This window comes from Ordospora colligata, assembly GCF_000803265.1.
Source record: "Ordospora colligata OC4 chromosome Unknown contig_12, whole genome shotgun sequence".
Classification (NCBI taxonomy): domain Eukaryota; kingdom Fungi; phylum Microsporidia; family Ordosporidae; genus Ordospora; species Ordospora colligata.
Genome location: NW_014575396.1, coordinates 1 through 16432, shown reverse-complemented (window position 1 = coordinate 16432; position 16432 = coordinate 1). Strand labels below are relative to the sequence as shown.

Below are 16432 nucleotides of genomic sequence, written 5' to 3'. Positions count from 1 at the left end.
GCAATATGAAGGGCCAGCAATAGAAAGCATACTAAGAAGAAATGATAATTAAATAAGAATATTTGCAATATTGGATAGTAATATGAAAATGATGGATTTGCTTGTTTAAATCAGATGAAGCCTACTTCGAATAGATATGGATGGTGTATGGAGTGCCGAGATTTATTCTGGATGGACGAAGCCCTCAATGGATAAGAGAATTGAGGAAGTGGTCAAGAAGAATTTGCAGGCACAAAGGAAGGATCTAAAAAGTATTCTAAAGCAAGACAAGTCTGAGGAGTGCAGCAAATCTGAGATCAAGATTGTACATGAGCATGGCTTTGTATTCAAGGCAGATTCATCGAAATATCCCTGCTGCCCTATAGTGGAGATTGAGGGAGGGTTTTTCTTCTATACAGTCGATGGACGAAGCCTTATGTTTGAGCCTAACCAATCCTTCCCATATATATTTCTTCCATTTCCACTGAAGGAGGCATTTTTCTACAAAGTTGATGAAAAAGTGTATTTTATAACTCTGGACACATGCAACAAGCTGCAGTATTCGTTGATGGCAAATAATCGCTATCCTTCTGAAGAGAGGTATACGATTTCAAGGAATGTTGTACATGTGGTTAAGCATGCCAACAAGGTCCTGTATGTTTCGTCGAAGAATGGCAATTATCATGTAAATATGATTGTCCGCGATGCTGAAGGGCTTAAAGGACGAATGTTCCTGGCGAATGCCAAAAAAGATGCAGGCACAAATGTATTTTATGCGAATTCTATTTTATTCATGAATGCTGGAGGCAGGCTGCTGAAGGACAATGGAAAGAATCTGTGTGTTGAAGGAGACAGTGTCTGTGGAATACAGAAGGGATTTTTAGTGTTAAATTCGAAGACACGAATGCTTTACTTGCTGAACGAGAACCAGGCAATGATTCATCAGATGAGTATCCGAAGCACTGGGCAGATTTTTAGAATGTTTTCCATTGGTGATTATGCAGCACTGTGTGTTGATGGCTGGCTGTATGCTTTGAAGGTAAGCAATCAAAAGCTTGTGATTGTGAATGAGATTCATATTCCAGGAGATATGCTGTACCTTAGTGCATCGATTAAGAAGAATGTGATACGTATTGCATCGATTGTTGCTGAAGATATAAAAGAGGGCGGCATAAATGAAAGCATTAAGGCAGTGAAGTGTGATGATAAGAGTGTGAAGTTGTGTAAAGATAGAGATCAATTGAAAGCTGAGCAATTAAATGGCAACGATGCAGTAGTAAAGAGTAAAGAGAAGTATAAAGAGAGTGATGGAAATGGAGAAAGAGCAGAGAATCGCATGCATGAAGACCAGGATGATGCTCAGTGTTTTGACAAGCATCGGCCTTATGTTATTGATAAATTGAATGATTCATGTGATTTTATAAATGAGAAGATGGATAAGAAATGGAATGAGAAGATTGATCAAATTCTTATGAAGCTGAGAGATGGAGAAGAAAGAATGAATATGATTGAAGCGAATAATGAGGCGAGGTTTAATATGATTTTTGAAATGCTTTGTAAAATCAATGATAGTGGAGCCAAGGTAGGAGTCCAGGAGATGCTAAAGAATGAAACTTCACGTGTTTTGGGGTCTGTGAAGGAAATAAAAACAAAGATGAAGGATTATGTGCCTGATGATAATAAGATATTGGAGTGTGCTAAGAGAATGATCATTGAAGTGATGGTTCCGACGATTGAGGCAGCAATGGACGAGATACGGGTGCAAATGATCAACGAGATCCGTCTAATGCACGATGAAGATCATTTGAAAGACATTAGAAAGGCAGTTGGGGAGCTCCATGATTCTTTTACAAAGCAAAATGAGGTAAAAAACCTGATTTCCGAAGGACTGATTGAAAAAGCGGTAGAAGCAGTCATAAGTGGATCGAATACGGACTTGGATGCATTTATATCTTGTAGTGAGGTTTCGTTTGTGGAGACACTATCATCTTCTCTGCTGGTTGCACTATTTGAAAAGGTTGTGATGGCATCCAAGGAGCTATTCAAGCCAAATTACCAGCATTTTATGTATATGATAATGGTATGCTTGGAGTTAAACGATTTGAATGATGAAGAGATCAAGATTGTTGATGTTCTGATGTCACTTATCGATGATATTGAAGAGATTGATATTAAAGAGCTTCCTGTGATTCTGAATTTCCAACGAATCAAGCTGGGCAAAGTTAAGGAGAAAAGAAGAATTAAATGATTTTGTGAGTTTATTAAACAATCAAGAGCTTTAGGTATACAATGAGAATGAGCTGATATTTCTCCATGCCCTAGTAGATGAGAATTATTGCAATAACAGGAGGAGTGGGTACTGGAAAAACCACTATGCTTGAGATGCTGAGAGATAGGGGATTTGCCACCATTAACACAGACGAAGTAACACATCAAATATTGAAAGACATTAACGTTGAATGCATTCGAAAGAGGTTTTTTACAGACAAGAGGTTTAGGATGTCGCATACAAGGCGAATGATGCCGAGGATCTGTTTGCAGGTGATACTGAGTGTATTATGGCTATTCATTAAAGGACATTCTGTAGTTTTTATAGAAATTCCGCTTCTTTTTGAGCTGGGACTGCATCGCTTGTTTTATACGGTGATTGTGGTATGTAATAAAAACTTACAAATTGAAAGAGGAAAGAAAATGAGTTATCTGAACGAGAGGATGGCAATGCAGATTCCACTTGAAAAGAAGATAATGCTTGCACAGAGGATCATATATAACAATTCGACTATAGACTCATTAAGAAAACAAATCAAAGAAATAAGATTAAATGGATGCAATATTTATTATTGTATAGCTATTTTTCTAACTGTAATCTTTTTGATTGTGTGCGAGTAGATGCCAATACACGTAAATCTAAAGATCGTTATTAAACTATGCTCTACATATTGCAATTCTTTCATTCTTAAGATCAATTTCCTCCTGTAAATCTTCATCCGTACCAAACTCATAGACCTTGACTCTGAAATCCTCCACATGCTCCTTAAATACATTTTGATCTTCGCATAGTTCAAAAAGTCCTACAGAAAACACATTGATTGATCCCTGAGTTATGTTTGGAAATGATTTTGTAAAGAGTCTTACTATGTGCTCTGAAAGCATTTTGAGGTTTGGATTGACACCATCAAGGCTAGGAATGTCCCTGCTTATCTTAATCATGAATGCAAGCAACAAGCATTGCTGATCAAAGTTGTACTTCATGTCCTTATCAAAGATAATCCCAAGAATATTCTCTAGCGTACAGATATAATTCTGTGTGAAGAAGTGAAAGAGCTTCTGCTCGTAGCATTTCCTGAATATAATTGTAAGGCAATTAAGAGACATATCTGAAACATCTCGTATGCATATCAGTGTATATAAGAATGTGTTGTATATTTGCCTGAATGATGCAAGGTTGAATATTGATGAAAAGAATGTGTTGAATGAAACAAGCAGCATACTCTCTACCAAAGACAGATATCCTCTTGCTATTTCCAGGTTTTCATCGGCCTTCATTAAAAACGGAATGGACGGCTCTATAAGTGTAGAAATCATAAATGTTTCTCTTTGGAAATACATAACCGAGCCGTCGTTTTCAGCATTTCGTACTATACTTGCAGCCAGATTCAGAATCGCAGGTTCTTTATACACCGAATTGCTTTTATAATCAAAAACAATCTTCTCACAGAGCATATTTACAAAGTCTACCTGAACAAACTTGGACTCAACAACCGTTGTAAATAACTCCACTATTTCAGCTTTCACAAGCTTGGCATTTGCAAAAATCACTCCTTCGCTCTGCTCAAGCACTATCCTATTACATATCTCAAACATGCTGAACAACCTAGGAAACACATGTGAATAACTAGAAGCACATGTCTCTGGAAGGAGCTTGTACGTTAATGTGTGTGATTTGAGGATGTGTGAAACCATTTTCACATCCTCCATGTTTGATATAATTTCAGGTAATCTATTAATATGCTCATCAGAAAGCATATTGAAGCTCAGCACAGAAGATAGCAGAAGATCTGCATAGCTCAATATTCTTACATTGTAGTCCTTTGTTTTTGGCACCTCCTTTATCACTAGAAGAAGTGCTTCATAGACTATTCGTTTTTGATAGAACTCCAATGTCCTTGTTATTCCTGTCAGGTTTCTTAGAATATACAGGATAAACACCTCGTCGTTTTCCCTCTGAGTAAGAAACTCAATAGGACATCGTTCAACTATCTTAAAGAAGTTATCACATGCCATGTCTTTGATTCCCTCGTGCTCCTCATCCATAAATTCAAACAGTTTCTTTACAACTGTCTTTAGGAAGCTTTTATTATGGAGAAGAAAGCGATGGTACTGCCCAATAATGAACATAATGTTCGATGCAATAACTGCCTTATCAGTCTTAAAAGACTTCATCTCACACAATGCAAGCAGATACTTGAGGATGTTAACAAAGAACTCTCTTTCATTAACTTCTGAAAACGAACCAGATATTGATCCAATTGCCCAGCATAGTTTGTTGAGGTAGTTACAATCCCATTCTTTATCATCCAGTTGAAATCCAATCTTGTTAATAAAGTACTTTTTCATGTCCTCTTCAATAAGGAAAGCCAGGTGATACAGGCATCCTCTCATCTTCCTATAAAATTCAATTTGGTCGGTGTCTGTCATTTTCTTCCTGATCACCTCGTTGTATTCATCCACCATCACAAAAACCTCTTCTGGACGTGGCATCTTGTCTACCAGAGTCCCCAAGAGCTGGTTCAGAATTCCTATATATCCAAATCTTCTCAGTCTCTTTCCTGAGTCCTGGGTTGCAAATGGATACTCTGAGTACAAATCAAACACAAATTTGTTCCACATTTCAAATGTAGTTGAGAAAACATTCATGCTGTTGATCTTCGACATTTGTATCAAATATCCGAGTCCAGTCTTTGTATTCACTGCATCCTTCATTTCAAGTAGTCCCATATGAACTTCATACAGCGAAGAAAGCAGCTGTGCAAATCGCAGCACAAATGCCTTTTCTGCCTTGTCCATTCCGCCATACACCTCGTATATCTTCTCTTGATTGAACTTTGCAAAGTACATTCCAAGAAACACCACACACTGCCCGTGTATCAATAATATATTTTCCTTCTCTGCATTTTCAACTTCATGGCTTCTTGCAAGTTTGGTATCTCTTCCAAGATCGACTATCTCAATCAGACACTTCAAGCATGCAGTGCTGTGCATAGAGTTCAGGTGCTCTAGAATCAAGCCTATAATCTCTGTTAAGAAAATAAATTCAAGAGGCATAGATCCACAGAAGCACTGAAATGTTTCGAGTGTTGCTTCTAGAAGGCTTTCGTCCATCTCGCTGCTTCTTGAGTACTCGAGAATCGTCTTTATAAATCCAAATATGTTTGTAAATTCAATTTTCAGCTGGTTCCGCAGTACTCTCTTCCTTACTGTTGTAATGCTGTCCTCAGAAAATATAAAAACCTCTTCGTTCAGCCTCTTTAGGATCTTAAGGCTGTTTCTACAAACCTCCATGCTAATGCTTTGAGACACGTTGATCAGATCAGATATGAAAGTCGGCCACCTTCTTGGCCAATCCTTCTTTGCAATCTCAACCAGGATCGTGTTCAACTCCTGTATCACATATACCTCCTTGCTCCGAACTTTTGACTTCTCAATTACAAGTTGTAATACGTACATCCTGAGTCCTTGTTTCATTGCTTCATCAAAAAGAGACCATTTTGTCTTTATAATGCTTTCCAGCAGCTGCAGAGCGACGTAATGGCTTTCCTGAAGCGAGCTGTTATTCAGTATGTAGTCGACCTTTGTCCATGCATTTGGAAGCTCTTTGAATTTCATCAAGATCCTCTCTGCTGCTGTCTTCTTCACATTATCAGAGCAATTTGCACTCTTAACAACCTCATCGAATGCAGCGATATCAAACTCCTTCTCCAAGTCCAGAATGCGTTCCATTTTGGGCTGCCCATTGAAAAAATATATTTGATTTTGCAACTTTACGCCTGCATCCATCCATCCATCATGCATTAACAACGCCCTCCTCTCGCGCTTATTAAAATGTTTGTTGATACGTGTGCATGGGCAGAAGAAAGCTTCTTGGGGGAAACTGGAAAATGTACGCCTCGCTAAAGACATTCGACATCATCAAGGGTTTTAAGCACAACTTCTTTCTGAACAACGATACATTTATCGCAGTTCCTTATGTGTATATTCAGACAGCAAAGCAAAGGTTTCCTGCACACATCAAGGTTGGTGCACAGGACTGCAGCATGTTCAATGATGGAGCATATACAGGAGAGATCAGTGCCTCTATGCTCAAAGAAATGGGCGTAGAGTATGTAATAATAGGGCATTCTGAAAGACGAAGGTTTTTTGGCGATGATTCGCAGGTGATTGCTTCAAAAATAAGGAATGCGTGTAAAGAGGGCCTAAGTGTAGTCCTGTGTGTTGGAGAATGCTTGGATGACAGGGAAAGTGGACAATATCTAGATGTAATAAAACACCAACTACACTGTCTGGAGAGGGTGATACGGGGATGCACAAATATTGACATTGCATATGAGCCAGTATGGGCAATAGGAACAAACAGAATTCCCACCAACTCTCAAATAAAGGAAGTGATATGCAAAATAAAGGCTTGGGGAAGTGAAGCAGGCTTTGAGGGACGAGTTGTTTATGGAGGGTCTGTTTCTATGCTAAACTGCCAAACGATTCTTGAGGTTGAGGATGTTGATGGATTCCTGGTTGGAGGTGCATCTCAGAATATGGACTTCTGCATGATATCAAGTGAACTTTCGTCTGCACAATAACTGTTGTTCTCTGTGCACTCTAAGAATTATCAAGTATATGATGTTTATGCTTTACTTCTTTATTGCCTAATGTTAAGTGCAAAATTATCCATGCCCTGAAAATGGCATTTGAGAGAAGAATATGCTCGATAGGAAAGACAGCGATTTCTTCATCAGACAAGGCATCCGTACAGCTGACGCTGGCAATGCTTGATCAGTATGGACAGATTACTGGGAACGTGAGAATCTATGACATTTCTGGGGCGATCAGAAAGTCTGGCCTTGGTGACGGGCTGATACTTGAGAAGATAAGAGCGGATGAGGCCGTTTGAATAAATCGTTTAGTGTTTTTGTGTTCAACATGAGTATTGAATTAGTATGTAAAATTGTGCTTAATGCATGCCCTGGATGGAGGATAGGCGATGCCCTGTTTGCAGGAGTGATGTGTATCTCAATCCTGACATAGTGTTGTATGTTAGCCCGTGTTTCCATAAGATGTGTGAATCGTGCATTTTCAGGATATTCAGCAAAGGGCAGGCGCCATGTCCTGAGTGTGGAACAATGCTCCGTAAAGTAAACTACATCAAGCCGACTTTTGAGGACATGGCAGTGGAGAAAGAGTGTAAGATCCGTAGAACACTTTTTCGGGCATTTTCACGGGATGAGGATGAATTTCAAGGAGATACTGAAAAGTACAATGACTATCTCGAGGCATTTGAGGAACTTGTCTTTGAGGTACTTGGATTTAAGAGTGACATGCTTGTGAAGGATCGAATAAAGGAGATACAGGCGATGGGTTCAGAGTGTATTTTGAATCCTGCAGAAAAGATAGCTTTAGGAAAAGTTAAATGCTGGAAAGATGCAAGACAGCAGGAAATTGGCCTTGAAGAAGATGTAAATCACAAGATGCGTAAGGTTGGGCTCTTTAACGACTACTTTGATCCATCAGAGCTTGCTGATGTGTTTGTGGAGTTAAAAGAAGGCGCTCGCTTTCCTGATGGTGTTTTTAAATTGAATACAGCAAGTGGAGTAATAAATGATTTAATTGCTTCGTTTGCAGTTTGGTCTTTGGAAGAGTTGAAGATTTGAATAAACAGAGTGTGATTTGATTGTGGGGTTTATGCATTTTTATGAGTGTCTGTTTCTGAAGAGTTGATTATCAATTGGATGTACTGCTTGGTATTTTCTATGATTAGCTTTTTTACCTCGTCATCGATTGATTTTGTTATATCTTTTATGGAGAAATATTGAGATGAATTTAGTTTGAGTGCAGTCTGGAGGGCTTTCTGAATGTTGACTTGGGGTACTGATATGCTGTTTGTTGGATTGGTGTCTTGTTTATGAGGTAATATGTATTTTTCTATAACTTCGTTGTTCATGCCTTTATCTCTCAATGTGTTGAATACTGAATCAGGACATCCAAACTGTGCAAATGGATTTTGTTGAGCTTCTTCTTGCAATGCAACGTGAATGTTATCGAATATACCAAGGATGTATAATCTTCCATTTGGCACTATGCATTGGGATTCTACGGCAATGCCGTACTTGTGCTTGATGAGATGCTTGAGTTCATCTATGCTGTTGAATTGATCATCTATGTACAAGTCTTCGCAGTTTATGGCCTTTACGATCATATGAGACAAGCCCTGAGCATGGAGAGGAATTATTTAGATAGGGTACGATGGGCTGTTGAGATTGCGCCTGGAAAAAGCGTTGAAAAAAGGAAAAGATCTATGAAGAAGATGACGTACAGCCTTGTGGTAGCTGAAAGAACATATCCAATTGAGTGGGACCAGATGTTTTCTACAAACCACAGGATAATATATCCAAAGGGATTTATGAATGGGTTGGATGAATGTATGCTGCCGAAGGAGATGATAGAGGCAAGTAAGTGGAATGTGACAGAAGAAGATAGACCTAGTAACGTGTATTATGAAGGCCAGTGTTTTATTAGGTCTGAGATGGTTTCGAGGTTTACAGTATCTGGGAAGTGTCTTTTATCGGACTTTGGGGCAATGCTAAAAGGACGAGATGGCATATCAGACAAGATGTTTTTTGCAATAGGTAAGCGCTTGTATCTGAAGAATATGGATGAAGATTCGATTAGGTTTTCGATGATGCTGTTCCAAACGAGAGTGTTTGATACAAGCGACTGGAATGTTGAGATTGGAAAGTGTTTGAATAGCATGACTGAGGAGATATATTTTTATGATGGTAGATTTGAGGAGGTTATAAGGATATCGAAGATGTTTTTTTGCCATAGGAGAGTGGATGGATATTTATCAGTGAAGAGTCTTTTTGGAAGGGCACAGCTGTGTAAGTGTTGCATGAAAAGCAATGCGGTGGTAAAGGTCTGGAATGACCCGATCCTGCCTGATAAGAAGGGATTTTTATGCAAAAGATGTTTTGAATTGATATTTTATTCGGATGATGGCAAGAGCAGATATGCAGGAGTTGAATATGAATATATATCATAAGGATGAGTGATGTACTTGATGGAAGTGGATAAAGTAGATGATTGATTAGGTGCATGGAAGTGGATAAAGTAGACTATTGATTAAGTACATAACCGATTGATTGTGCTTATGAAGCTAGGGATATGATTTTTGAAAGGCCATAAAATTAAAAATGCATGAATAAAGATGGATGTTGATATTGAAAATGTAAGGTGCTATTAATTGTGTAAATTGATAAACAAATTTGTATAAAAAACAGTGCCCTTCCATGCCAAGGAGCCATGATAAGTGCCTCAGTAATCAGAATGAAGAGCATTGGAGCGATTCGGGAATAGTTGATGGGGACGGCGAGGATTTGGATGGAAGAAAGGAATGCTGGAGGGCAAGTGCTCGGGAAGATTCGCATGAACGAAGATCTGTGAGTGGGAGAGAAGTGGAGAAGCTGTTGTTTCGAAAGGGACAGCAAGCCGAGGTGGATCTGAACGAAGCGATTTCGTATTTGAATAGAATCCGGGAGGAGTATTGTAATAATATGGATGTGTATGATAAGTTTGTGGAGGTAATGAAGGACTTCAAATTTGGGAAGATTGATGCGCAAGAAGCATGCATGAATGTAAGGGAGATACTGAAAGCAAAGCCACATCTTGTTGTGCGTTTTAATGGATATCTTCCGAAGTACCTGAGGAATATGGAAGATGGATCTTGTGTGAATGCAAGTATGAAGCATCGTAAGCGAAAAAGATTGAATGAAGGAAGCAAACAGGGAGTAGAGGATGTGATGACTGCGGTGTTTATGAGTGAAGAGGCGGTAGAAAGCGATGGGGTGTATGCGAAGTACAGGGTTGATGAAAGTCAGAATGCCAAGGCCCCTGTAATGAGTCGATTTACTAACGTGCATGATGCGCAAAGCGGAAAAGAAGTACCTGAGGAGGTAAGCTCTGGGTTTAGGAAGGTAGAGGAATATGAGAAGATGAAGGCCAAGCAAGCGCATGAGTTTATACAAAAAGTGAAGAAGCGATACCACCAGAATCCAAGCATATATAGATCTTTTGTAGAGCTGTTACAGTCACATCAAGTGAAGAGTGGACTGTTTGACCGAATGAAGGCGGAGGTCAATAGCTTGTTGTGGGAGAGTCCAGATCTTTGCGAGGACTTTGAAAAGAATTTTGTTCCATTGAAGCGAGTGGGAATTAGTGGCGAAAAGGATGTTCTACAAAGGATTAAGGACGTGCTGAAAGATAAGAATCTCCTGGATGATTTCCTAAAATGCATTAATTACTTTAATCAAAAGTTTATTAGTGAGAGGGATTTGGTGGCGCTTGTAGAGCCATTGCTAAGGAATGAGGAACTGGTGAGGGGATTTAAAGAGTTTATTAATTATGCAGAGGTTGGGAAAGAAGTGCATAAGACAGATAGATATAAGATGGAAGATGGATCGTACAAGATTCTTGTGGATGAAATCAAGAGCAACAGGTACCAGGAGGGGATTGCAAAGGAAGTTCTTAACTTTACATGCATAAGCTGTCCTAAGTTTGAATCTGAAGATTCGAATTATGTGTTTCTGAAGCGGAATGTGCATGAGGAGGCGCTATTCCGAATTGAAGATGAGATATCTGAGGCGGACATGGCGATTGAGAGGATACAGTACTTTGTAAGTGTGCTTGAGCAGGTTCTTGCAAGTAACGAGGAGTGTGAGATTGGAATAAAGGATATAAGAATGTCACCTGGAGTGATGAAGGAGGTTTTGAAGGGAGTTTATGGACGGTCTGCAGCGGAGGTACTTGAAGGGATTTTGATGAAGCCGCAGATAGCTATTCCAATAGTTATAAAGCGATTGTACATGATGAATAAAAAGCTAAGGTTTTGTGTGAGGGAGCGAAGGAAAGTGTGGAAAGAAGTGATTGAAAGGAACTATTACAAAGCGCTGGATGCGGTTGGGTCGTCGTATAAAGCAAGTGAGAAGGAGATTTTTACGATGAAAAGCATCGTTGAAAGTGCTGGTGAAGGAGCGTGTGTGTATATCGATGATTATGAGGTATTGAATGATGTAAAACGTTTATGTGAGGCTTATATTCAAACTAGTCAAACTGATAATAAGAAGACAGCTGTGGAAGATCTGCTGAGTATGCTGAATGAAGTGTTTGAGAAGTATATGCATAAGGACTTCAGGATTGTTTCTGAGTTTTCACTGTTTTGTATATATAGATTTGTTATTTTTGCCTATGAAAGAATAGCTGAGGTAAAAAGAATGATTTTTGAAGGGATTATTAGTGAAGAGATAGATAGCAAAGAAAAAGAGGAGACTTATATGAAGTTGATGGATCTGTGTACTGATTTTATGAAGAAGGAGATTGATGGATATAGTTTTGAGGAAGGAGTTCGTGAAATTACGAAGTGTAAGGGATTTAGATTATACAACCTGAAGAAGATGATATCCCGAATAGAGAAGGGGATTATTTCGTTGGTTGAGAATAAGTATCTGAATCCATGTGACTTGAAAGGAACGGAGACAAGCAGTGGACTGTATAGTCTTAGGAAAGAGAATGATTTTTTAGAAATCAAAATGATTAAGCATGAGCCGGGCTATAATTGGAACGAGTATGTGAAGAGATTTGAGCACTTAGCGTCTTGTCTAGATAGTAAAGTAGAAGGTCCTTTTATGAAAAGAGGATGTAGAAGAGCACCAATAGTAGGGCATTTGGAGCAAAACCTTAAGGTAATTCTGAATCCGGAGACTTATGCCATGAGGTACGTATTTGGATCTGAGATTTTTTATGTTAATCTGAAATCATATTTGAGGAGGATGTAAATGTTTTGTGTGATTTTTGATTAAACATCATATTTCATAGATATTTGTGAAGGATTTTAGACTGTTGAGGGATTTTTGAGTTAATGTTAGTATTAAAATGGCGTTAAGCCAATTCCAAAGATATCACTTACAGGCAAGCTGTAAATGGCCTTGTGTCACGGAAGACATAGGACTAATTTAATGCAATGGTTTGGATTTCCAAACTAGCAATTGCTCTACCTCCGTGTGAACGTCATTGATAGAGACCTCCTGCGTAAGGACAGGAGGGGTGTATATTTTAGTTTATATACAAAATGGATTTGAATGGACACCCGGTACGAATGATTCAAAAGCTAGTGAAGGCTGAAGAAAAGGCGAAGAATGCCAAGAAAGGAAGATTGGAGGTTTCAGGAGAGGAAGTGGAAAGTTTGGTGTGCCCTTTGAGATTCAACTCTGATGAATGCATTGAGATAATGTGTGAGAGAAAACCAAGAAAGCATGAATAGGTATCGTAGATGTTGATGTAGTGCATTAGCTGTTGAATTATGCATGGCGGCTGGTTAAGGAATAAATGAATTTTGAAGGTTAGTCACTATATCTATATTAGCTATTTGATCAATATGGAGGTATAAAGTGTTAGGTATGCAGAATAAAGTAATAAAAAATATTGAGATGAATCCTTTGAATTGGAGATGAGCAAGAAGATCCTGACGCATCCGTCTGAAAAAACAAACCTTACGGCAGACAATGCAGAGTTTGATCTTGTGATGGCAAAGGGAGATCATTTAGTGAAGAGCTCGAATGAGAAGTATATGGTGATTGATATGCTAGGTACAGGAACATTTGGGCAAGTGGTTAGGTGTATAAGTGATGATGGTGAAGAAGTTGCTATAAAAGTGGTAAAGAATCATCCAAGGTACTACAATTATGAAATGAATGAGGTTAGAATTCTCCATAAATTGATGTATAATAATTTGAATGATAGGTTTGTTCTTATTAAGGATGTGTTTATGTATAAGCAGCATTTATGTATTGTTGAGGAGCTTCTTGGGCATAATTTATATACATTTCTGAAGATGACAAAGTTCAAGGGATTGGATCATAGCACACTTAAGTTTGTTCTTTTCCAGATACTTGATGGCATTCTGCAGCTTTCAAGGATGGGAATTGTGCATTGTGATCTGAAGCCTGAAAACATTTTGATAGTTGATTATACAACATTCAAGGTAAAAATAATAGATTTTGGATCAGCAACAGTATCGCCTCAGGAGTCGAATTTCTATGTACAGTCAAGATATTATCGTGCACCAGAAGTGATTCTTGGAATTCCATATGGATCTAGTTGCGATATATGGTCTGTTGCATGTATAGCATATGAGCTTTATTCAGGTAGTCCATTGTTTGCAGGGAAGGATAATATGGATCAGATAGGCATGATCCATCGTTTTTTTGGATCTTTGCCTGCATTTATGCTAGAGCATGGGAAGAATTCAAATATTTTTTTTGAGAAGGAGAACGGATACAAGTTTGTAGGAAAACCAAGTTCTATTTTTACCATAGATGACATGAAACGGATTATTAACTCAAAGAGTGTTCAAATAGAAGAAAACGAAAATCTACATGACTTTTTACTGAAAGCATTGCAGCCCAGCCATCTTTTACGTCCTGATGCTAAATCTTTGATGAACCATTCATACATTAAATACAAGAAACCAATAATTGAAGAGATTGCCAGGGCTGAAAATGATAGAAGTGGAGTTCAGCAAAAGATCTTTCCTTCAAGCAAAGCTCAAAGGCACATGTCTACGACAGGAGTTCTACTTTCAAGAATCAAGGAAAATCCTGATGAAAGTAGAAGGAAAGTATCAGTCTGTAATATTTCCTATGATAATAATTTGAATAGAAATACTTAGAATTGCCTAAAAGCAAAATAAATTTGGTATCAAGTACAACCGAATGATCCATTATGCAGTATTTACATATAAAGCCGTTTTATTAGCAAATGTTATTCGTATAATATTTTTTTAAATCTCAGAAATATATTCTTTCAGAACAGCATAACCTGCCCTTTGATAAGTAATTCTTTGATATTGCTAAGTGATGCAACAAATACATCGCCTTTGACCATATTCAATGGCACGCCATCAATAAGTATGTTTCCAACATTATCAAGACAGCAAAATCCTACGTATTCATCATAATATTGAGCAGATTGGCAGTTGATATAAATTCCTCGTTGCTTATTGAGGTCTACATATGCAGAATACAGGCGTGTTTCACTGTCAGAAAGTAACTTGACATCTCCATTAAAATCTGAAAGTATTTTCTGCATACGAGTATGTACATATTCCTTTGCAATGAACTTGATTCTTTCGAGCTCCAACTCAAGAATGTGCCTTCTCACTCCAATACTCAATTTTATTGTTTCGAATCTTTTTGTTATAATTTCAATGATTTCAGGAAGTTCTCGAAGTGATGGAAGCAGTGCTTTCGTTCCCTTTTCATTCTGATATGCTATTAAAAGCGTATTCAGCATTTGCCAAGGGAAACATTACAATCTGAAATTATTACGTAAAGATTTAGTAAATAAATGAGAAATTATGTGGTTTTATTGTATAGATATTGAGTATTTTAAAATTTATATAATAGTAATGCTGTAGTAAGAAATACATCAAAATCATAAAATTGGCATCTGTTCAAACTATCTAGTTTAATATGCATATTACTTTATATCTTTGAAGGATTTATATACTGTTTAATATGAATTTTTAAAATTTATATTTTATTTTTAAACCAGGATTCATACTTTTAATCTTTATTATTCCATACGTTTTCTTCTATATACAATTTATTTAAATACGTAAATATGGTTATACAATTTGAATATTTTCAATAACACAGTTGTAGAACAACCAATTATATAATATGAAAGATATACATATGACATAGAGAAAGTTTGTATTTGTTCATAGATATTGGAATATTGATGTAAAAGTATAAAGTGATTGAGATACATAAACATAAGTGAAATAAACAGATTGATAACACTCAAGACATTTGCAATATGCATGCAGATGTACATGGTATGCGTAGGTTGTATTTGGATGAATAAATTGGATATGATAGATAACGTTATGATCGATCAAGATTCGTTCAAAAATAAAGAGGGAACTATAAAATTACTACATCAAGATATCAAAAATAATCACATTTTTCCGTTTAAAAATTGTATAATCAGATCATTGAATCATTTAGAGAAGTACAAAAAACTACTTTTGCTTTATTTAAAGGATTGTGAACTTATTCTTGATACTCGATTTAATACAACACTTATTATTCCAGAGAAGTTTACAAATCTTCAGTATCTGGAAATCTAAAATGTATGGAAATATTACAGATGCTATATAAACTTAACTCTGAACCAGATAAAAGCATTGAAGATGGGGTAGTCGATATTAATGTTACAAAGTGTTCCTATTTAAAGTCAGTTCAATTACCAGATGAAAAAAACTAACATTGCTTAAACTCAGTGATAACCCAAAACTTAATAAAATAGAAAAATTCAAGGTACTAAGTGGTATGAACAATTGAAGATAATTGATTTCAGTAACATAGATATAGATATGACATCACTGCCGCGGCGAATACTGAAACTAGCAAAGAATAAAAGTATACAAAAATCGATATTACTGGTTGTAAGTTTATTAAAAGAGGCAATAAGGTAAATAATACAGCAGGATACCAGGACTTGGAAAAGGCTTTTTGTAAATGTAAAAATAAATTTGGTAAAGATATAGTTGTTGGATTAGAGAAGAATCAATTAAAAACTAATAAGCATAATGGAGATGAATAAAATATATCACCAAATAACAGGCCAAGTTTTGATGATGGTTTAAGTGGATAGAGGTGATGATATACCAATGTAAGTTGATCAAAATCAGATCAGTCAATAATAAAACAATAAAGTTGATATATGACTAATTACGCACACTAACACAATGCTATTAATAAATAATAAATATCTTTATCTCACTAACTAAATCATCTCACATCTATTTATATTCATGATCTCACATTATTCTACTATGCTAATAATTACCTGAACTTCACTGAATATCATCATTACATTTCAATATCTTTACATCTCTCAAATACACTATAATCAATTATTCGATACTTATTTATTATTAACTAATACTTTTATATACATTCTCATATCACTTTACTCTTGCATTATTTCATTGCTCGTTTCATTATTCTTATTCATATCCATAACCTGTGCTATCCATCCACTCAATATCATTACACATGTAAATCCAATCAATATCGCATTCTTAGTCATTATACCTTTACCATTCCCATTCTTTTCACCACTC

At 36.9% G+C, this 16432-nt stretch overlaps 11 protein-coding genes and 1 non-coding gene across 12 annotated transcripts; 8 read left to right on the top strand and 4 right to left on the bottom strand.

The window, feature by feature from the left end:
• Window positions 1–187: 187 nt before the first annotated feature.
• On the top strand, window positions 188–2227 carry M896_120120 (uncharacterized protein; the record flags this gene model as incomplete). The annotated part of the gene is made up of 1 exon (XM_014707351.1): window positions 188–2227. One exon carries the CDS (start codon window positions 188–190, stop codon window positions 2225–2227), a length of 2040 nt encoding a protein of 679 aa, XP_014562837.1.
• A 77-nt stretch (window positions 2228–2304) lies between these two features.
• On the top strand, window positions 2305–2868 carry M896_120110 (dephospho-CoA kinase; the record flags this gene model as incomplete). Its single annotated transcript, XM_014707350.1, has 1 exon — window positions 2305–2868. The coding sequence occupies one exon, from the start codon at window positions 2305–2307 to the stop codon at window positions 2866–2868; it is 564 nt and encodes a 187-aa protein (XP_014562836.1).
• A 36-nt stretch (window positions 2869–2904) lies between these two features.
• On the bottom strand, window positions 2905–5979 carry M896_120100 (putative exportin 1; the record flags this gene model as incomplete). The annotated part of the gene is made up of 1 exon (XM_014707349.1): window positions 2905–5979. The coding sequence occupies one exon, from the start codon at window positions 5977–5979 to the stop codon at window positions 2905–2907; it is 3075 nt and encodes a 1024-aa protein (XP_014562835.1).
• Window positions 5980–6101: 122 nt separating this feature from the next.
• M896_120090 (triosephosphate isomerase) lies at window positions 6102–6833 on the top strand (the record flags this gene model as incomplete). Its single annotated transcript, XM_014707348.1, has 1 exon — window positions 6102–6833. One exon carries the CDS (start codon window positions 6102–6104, stop codon window positions 6831–6833), a length of 732 nt encoding a protein of 243 aa, XP_014562834.1.
• Window positions 6834–6934: 101 nt separating this feature from the next.
• Window positions 6935–7144, top strand: M896_120080 (ribosomal protein S21e; the record flags this gene model as incomplete). The annotated part of the gene is made up of 1 exon (XM_014707347.1): window positions 6935–7144. The coding sequence occupies one exon, from the start codon at window positions 6935–6937 to the stop codon at window positions 7142–7144; it is 210 nt and encodes a 69-aa protein (XP_014562833.1).
• A 76-nt stretch (window positions 7145–7220) lies between these two features.
• M896_120070 (putative CDK-activating kinase assembly factor) lies at window positions 7221–7901 on the top strand (the record flags this gene model as incomplete). Its single annotated transcript, XM_014707346.1, has 1 exon — window positions 7221–7901. The coding sequence occupies one exon, from the start codon at window positions 7221–7223 to the stop codon at window positions 7899–7901; it is 681 nt and encodes a 226-aa protein (XP_014562832.1).
• Window positions 7902–7930: 29 nt separating this feature from the next.
• On the bottom strand, window positions 7931–8446 carry M896_120060 (ubiquitin-like domain containing protein; the record flags this gene model as incomplete). Its single annotated transcript, XM_014707345.1, has 1 exon — window positions 7931–8446. The coding sequence occupies one exon, from the start codon at window positions 8444–8446 to the stop codon at window positions 7931–7933; it is 516 nt and encodes a 171-aa protein (XP_014562831.1).
• Window positions 8447–8464: 18 nt separating this feature from the next.
• On the top strand, window positions 8465–9289 carry M896_120050 (uncharacterized protein; the record flags this gene model as incomplete). The annotated part of the gene is made up of 1 exon (XM_014707344.1): window positions 8465–9289. One exon carries the CDS (start codon window positions 8465–8467, stop codon window positions 9287–9289), a length of 825 nt encoding a protein of 274 aa, XP_014562830.1.
• A 247-nt stretch (window positions 9290–9536) lies between these two features.
• On the top strand, window positions 9537–12077 carry M896_120040 (putative transcription regulator protein; the record flags this gene model as incomplete). Its single annotated transcript, XM_014707343.1, has 1 exon — window positions 9537–12077. One exon carries the CDS (start codon window positions 9537–9539, stop codon window positions 12075–12077), a length of 2541 nt encoding a protein of 846 aa, XP_014562829.1.
• A 142-nt stretch (window positions 12078–12219) lies between these two features.
• Window positions 12220–12343, bottom strand: M896_120030. The gene has a single exon (XR_001377308.1). It is a non-coding gene; the product is annotated as a miscellaneous RNA (non-coding RNA).
• Window positions 12344–12748: 405 nt separating this feature from the next.
• On the top strand, window positions 12749–13969 carry M896_120020 (protein kinase domain-containing protein; the record flags this gene model as incomplete). The annotated part of the gene is made up of 1 exon (XM_014707342.1): window positions 12749–13969. The coding sequence occupies one exon, from the start codon at window positions 12749–12751 to the stop codon at window positions 13967–13969; it is 1221 nt and encodes a 406-aa protein (XP_014562828.1).
• Window positions 13970–14103: 134 nt separating this feature from the next.
• On the bottom strand, window positions 14104–14592 carry M896_120010 (uncharacterized protein; the record flags this gene model as incomplete). The annotated part of the gene is made up of 1 exon (XM_014707341.1): window positions 14104–14592. One exon carries the CDS (start codon window positions 14590–14592, stop codon window positions 14104–14106), a length of 489 nt encoding a protein of 162 aa, XP_014562827.1.
• Window positions 14593–16432: the final 1840 nt, after the last annotated feature.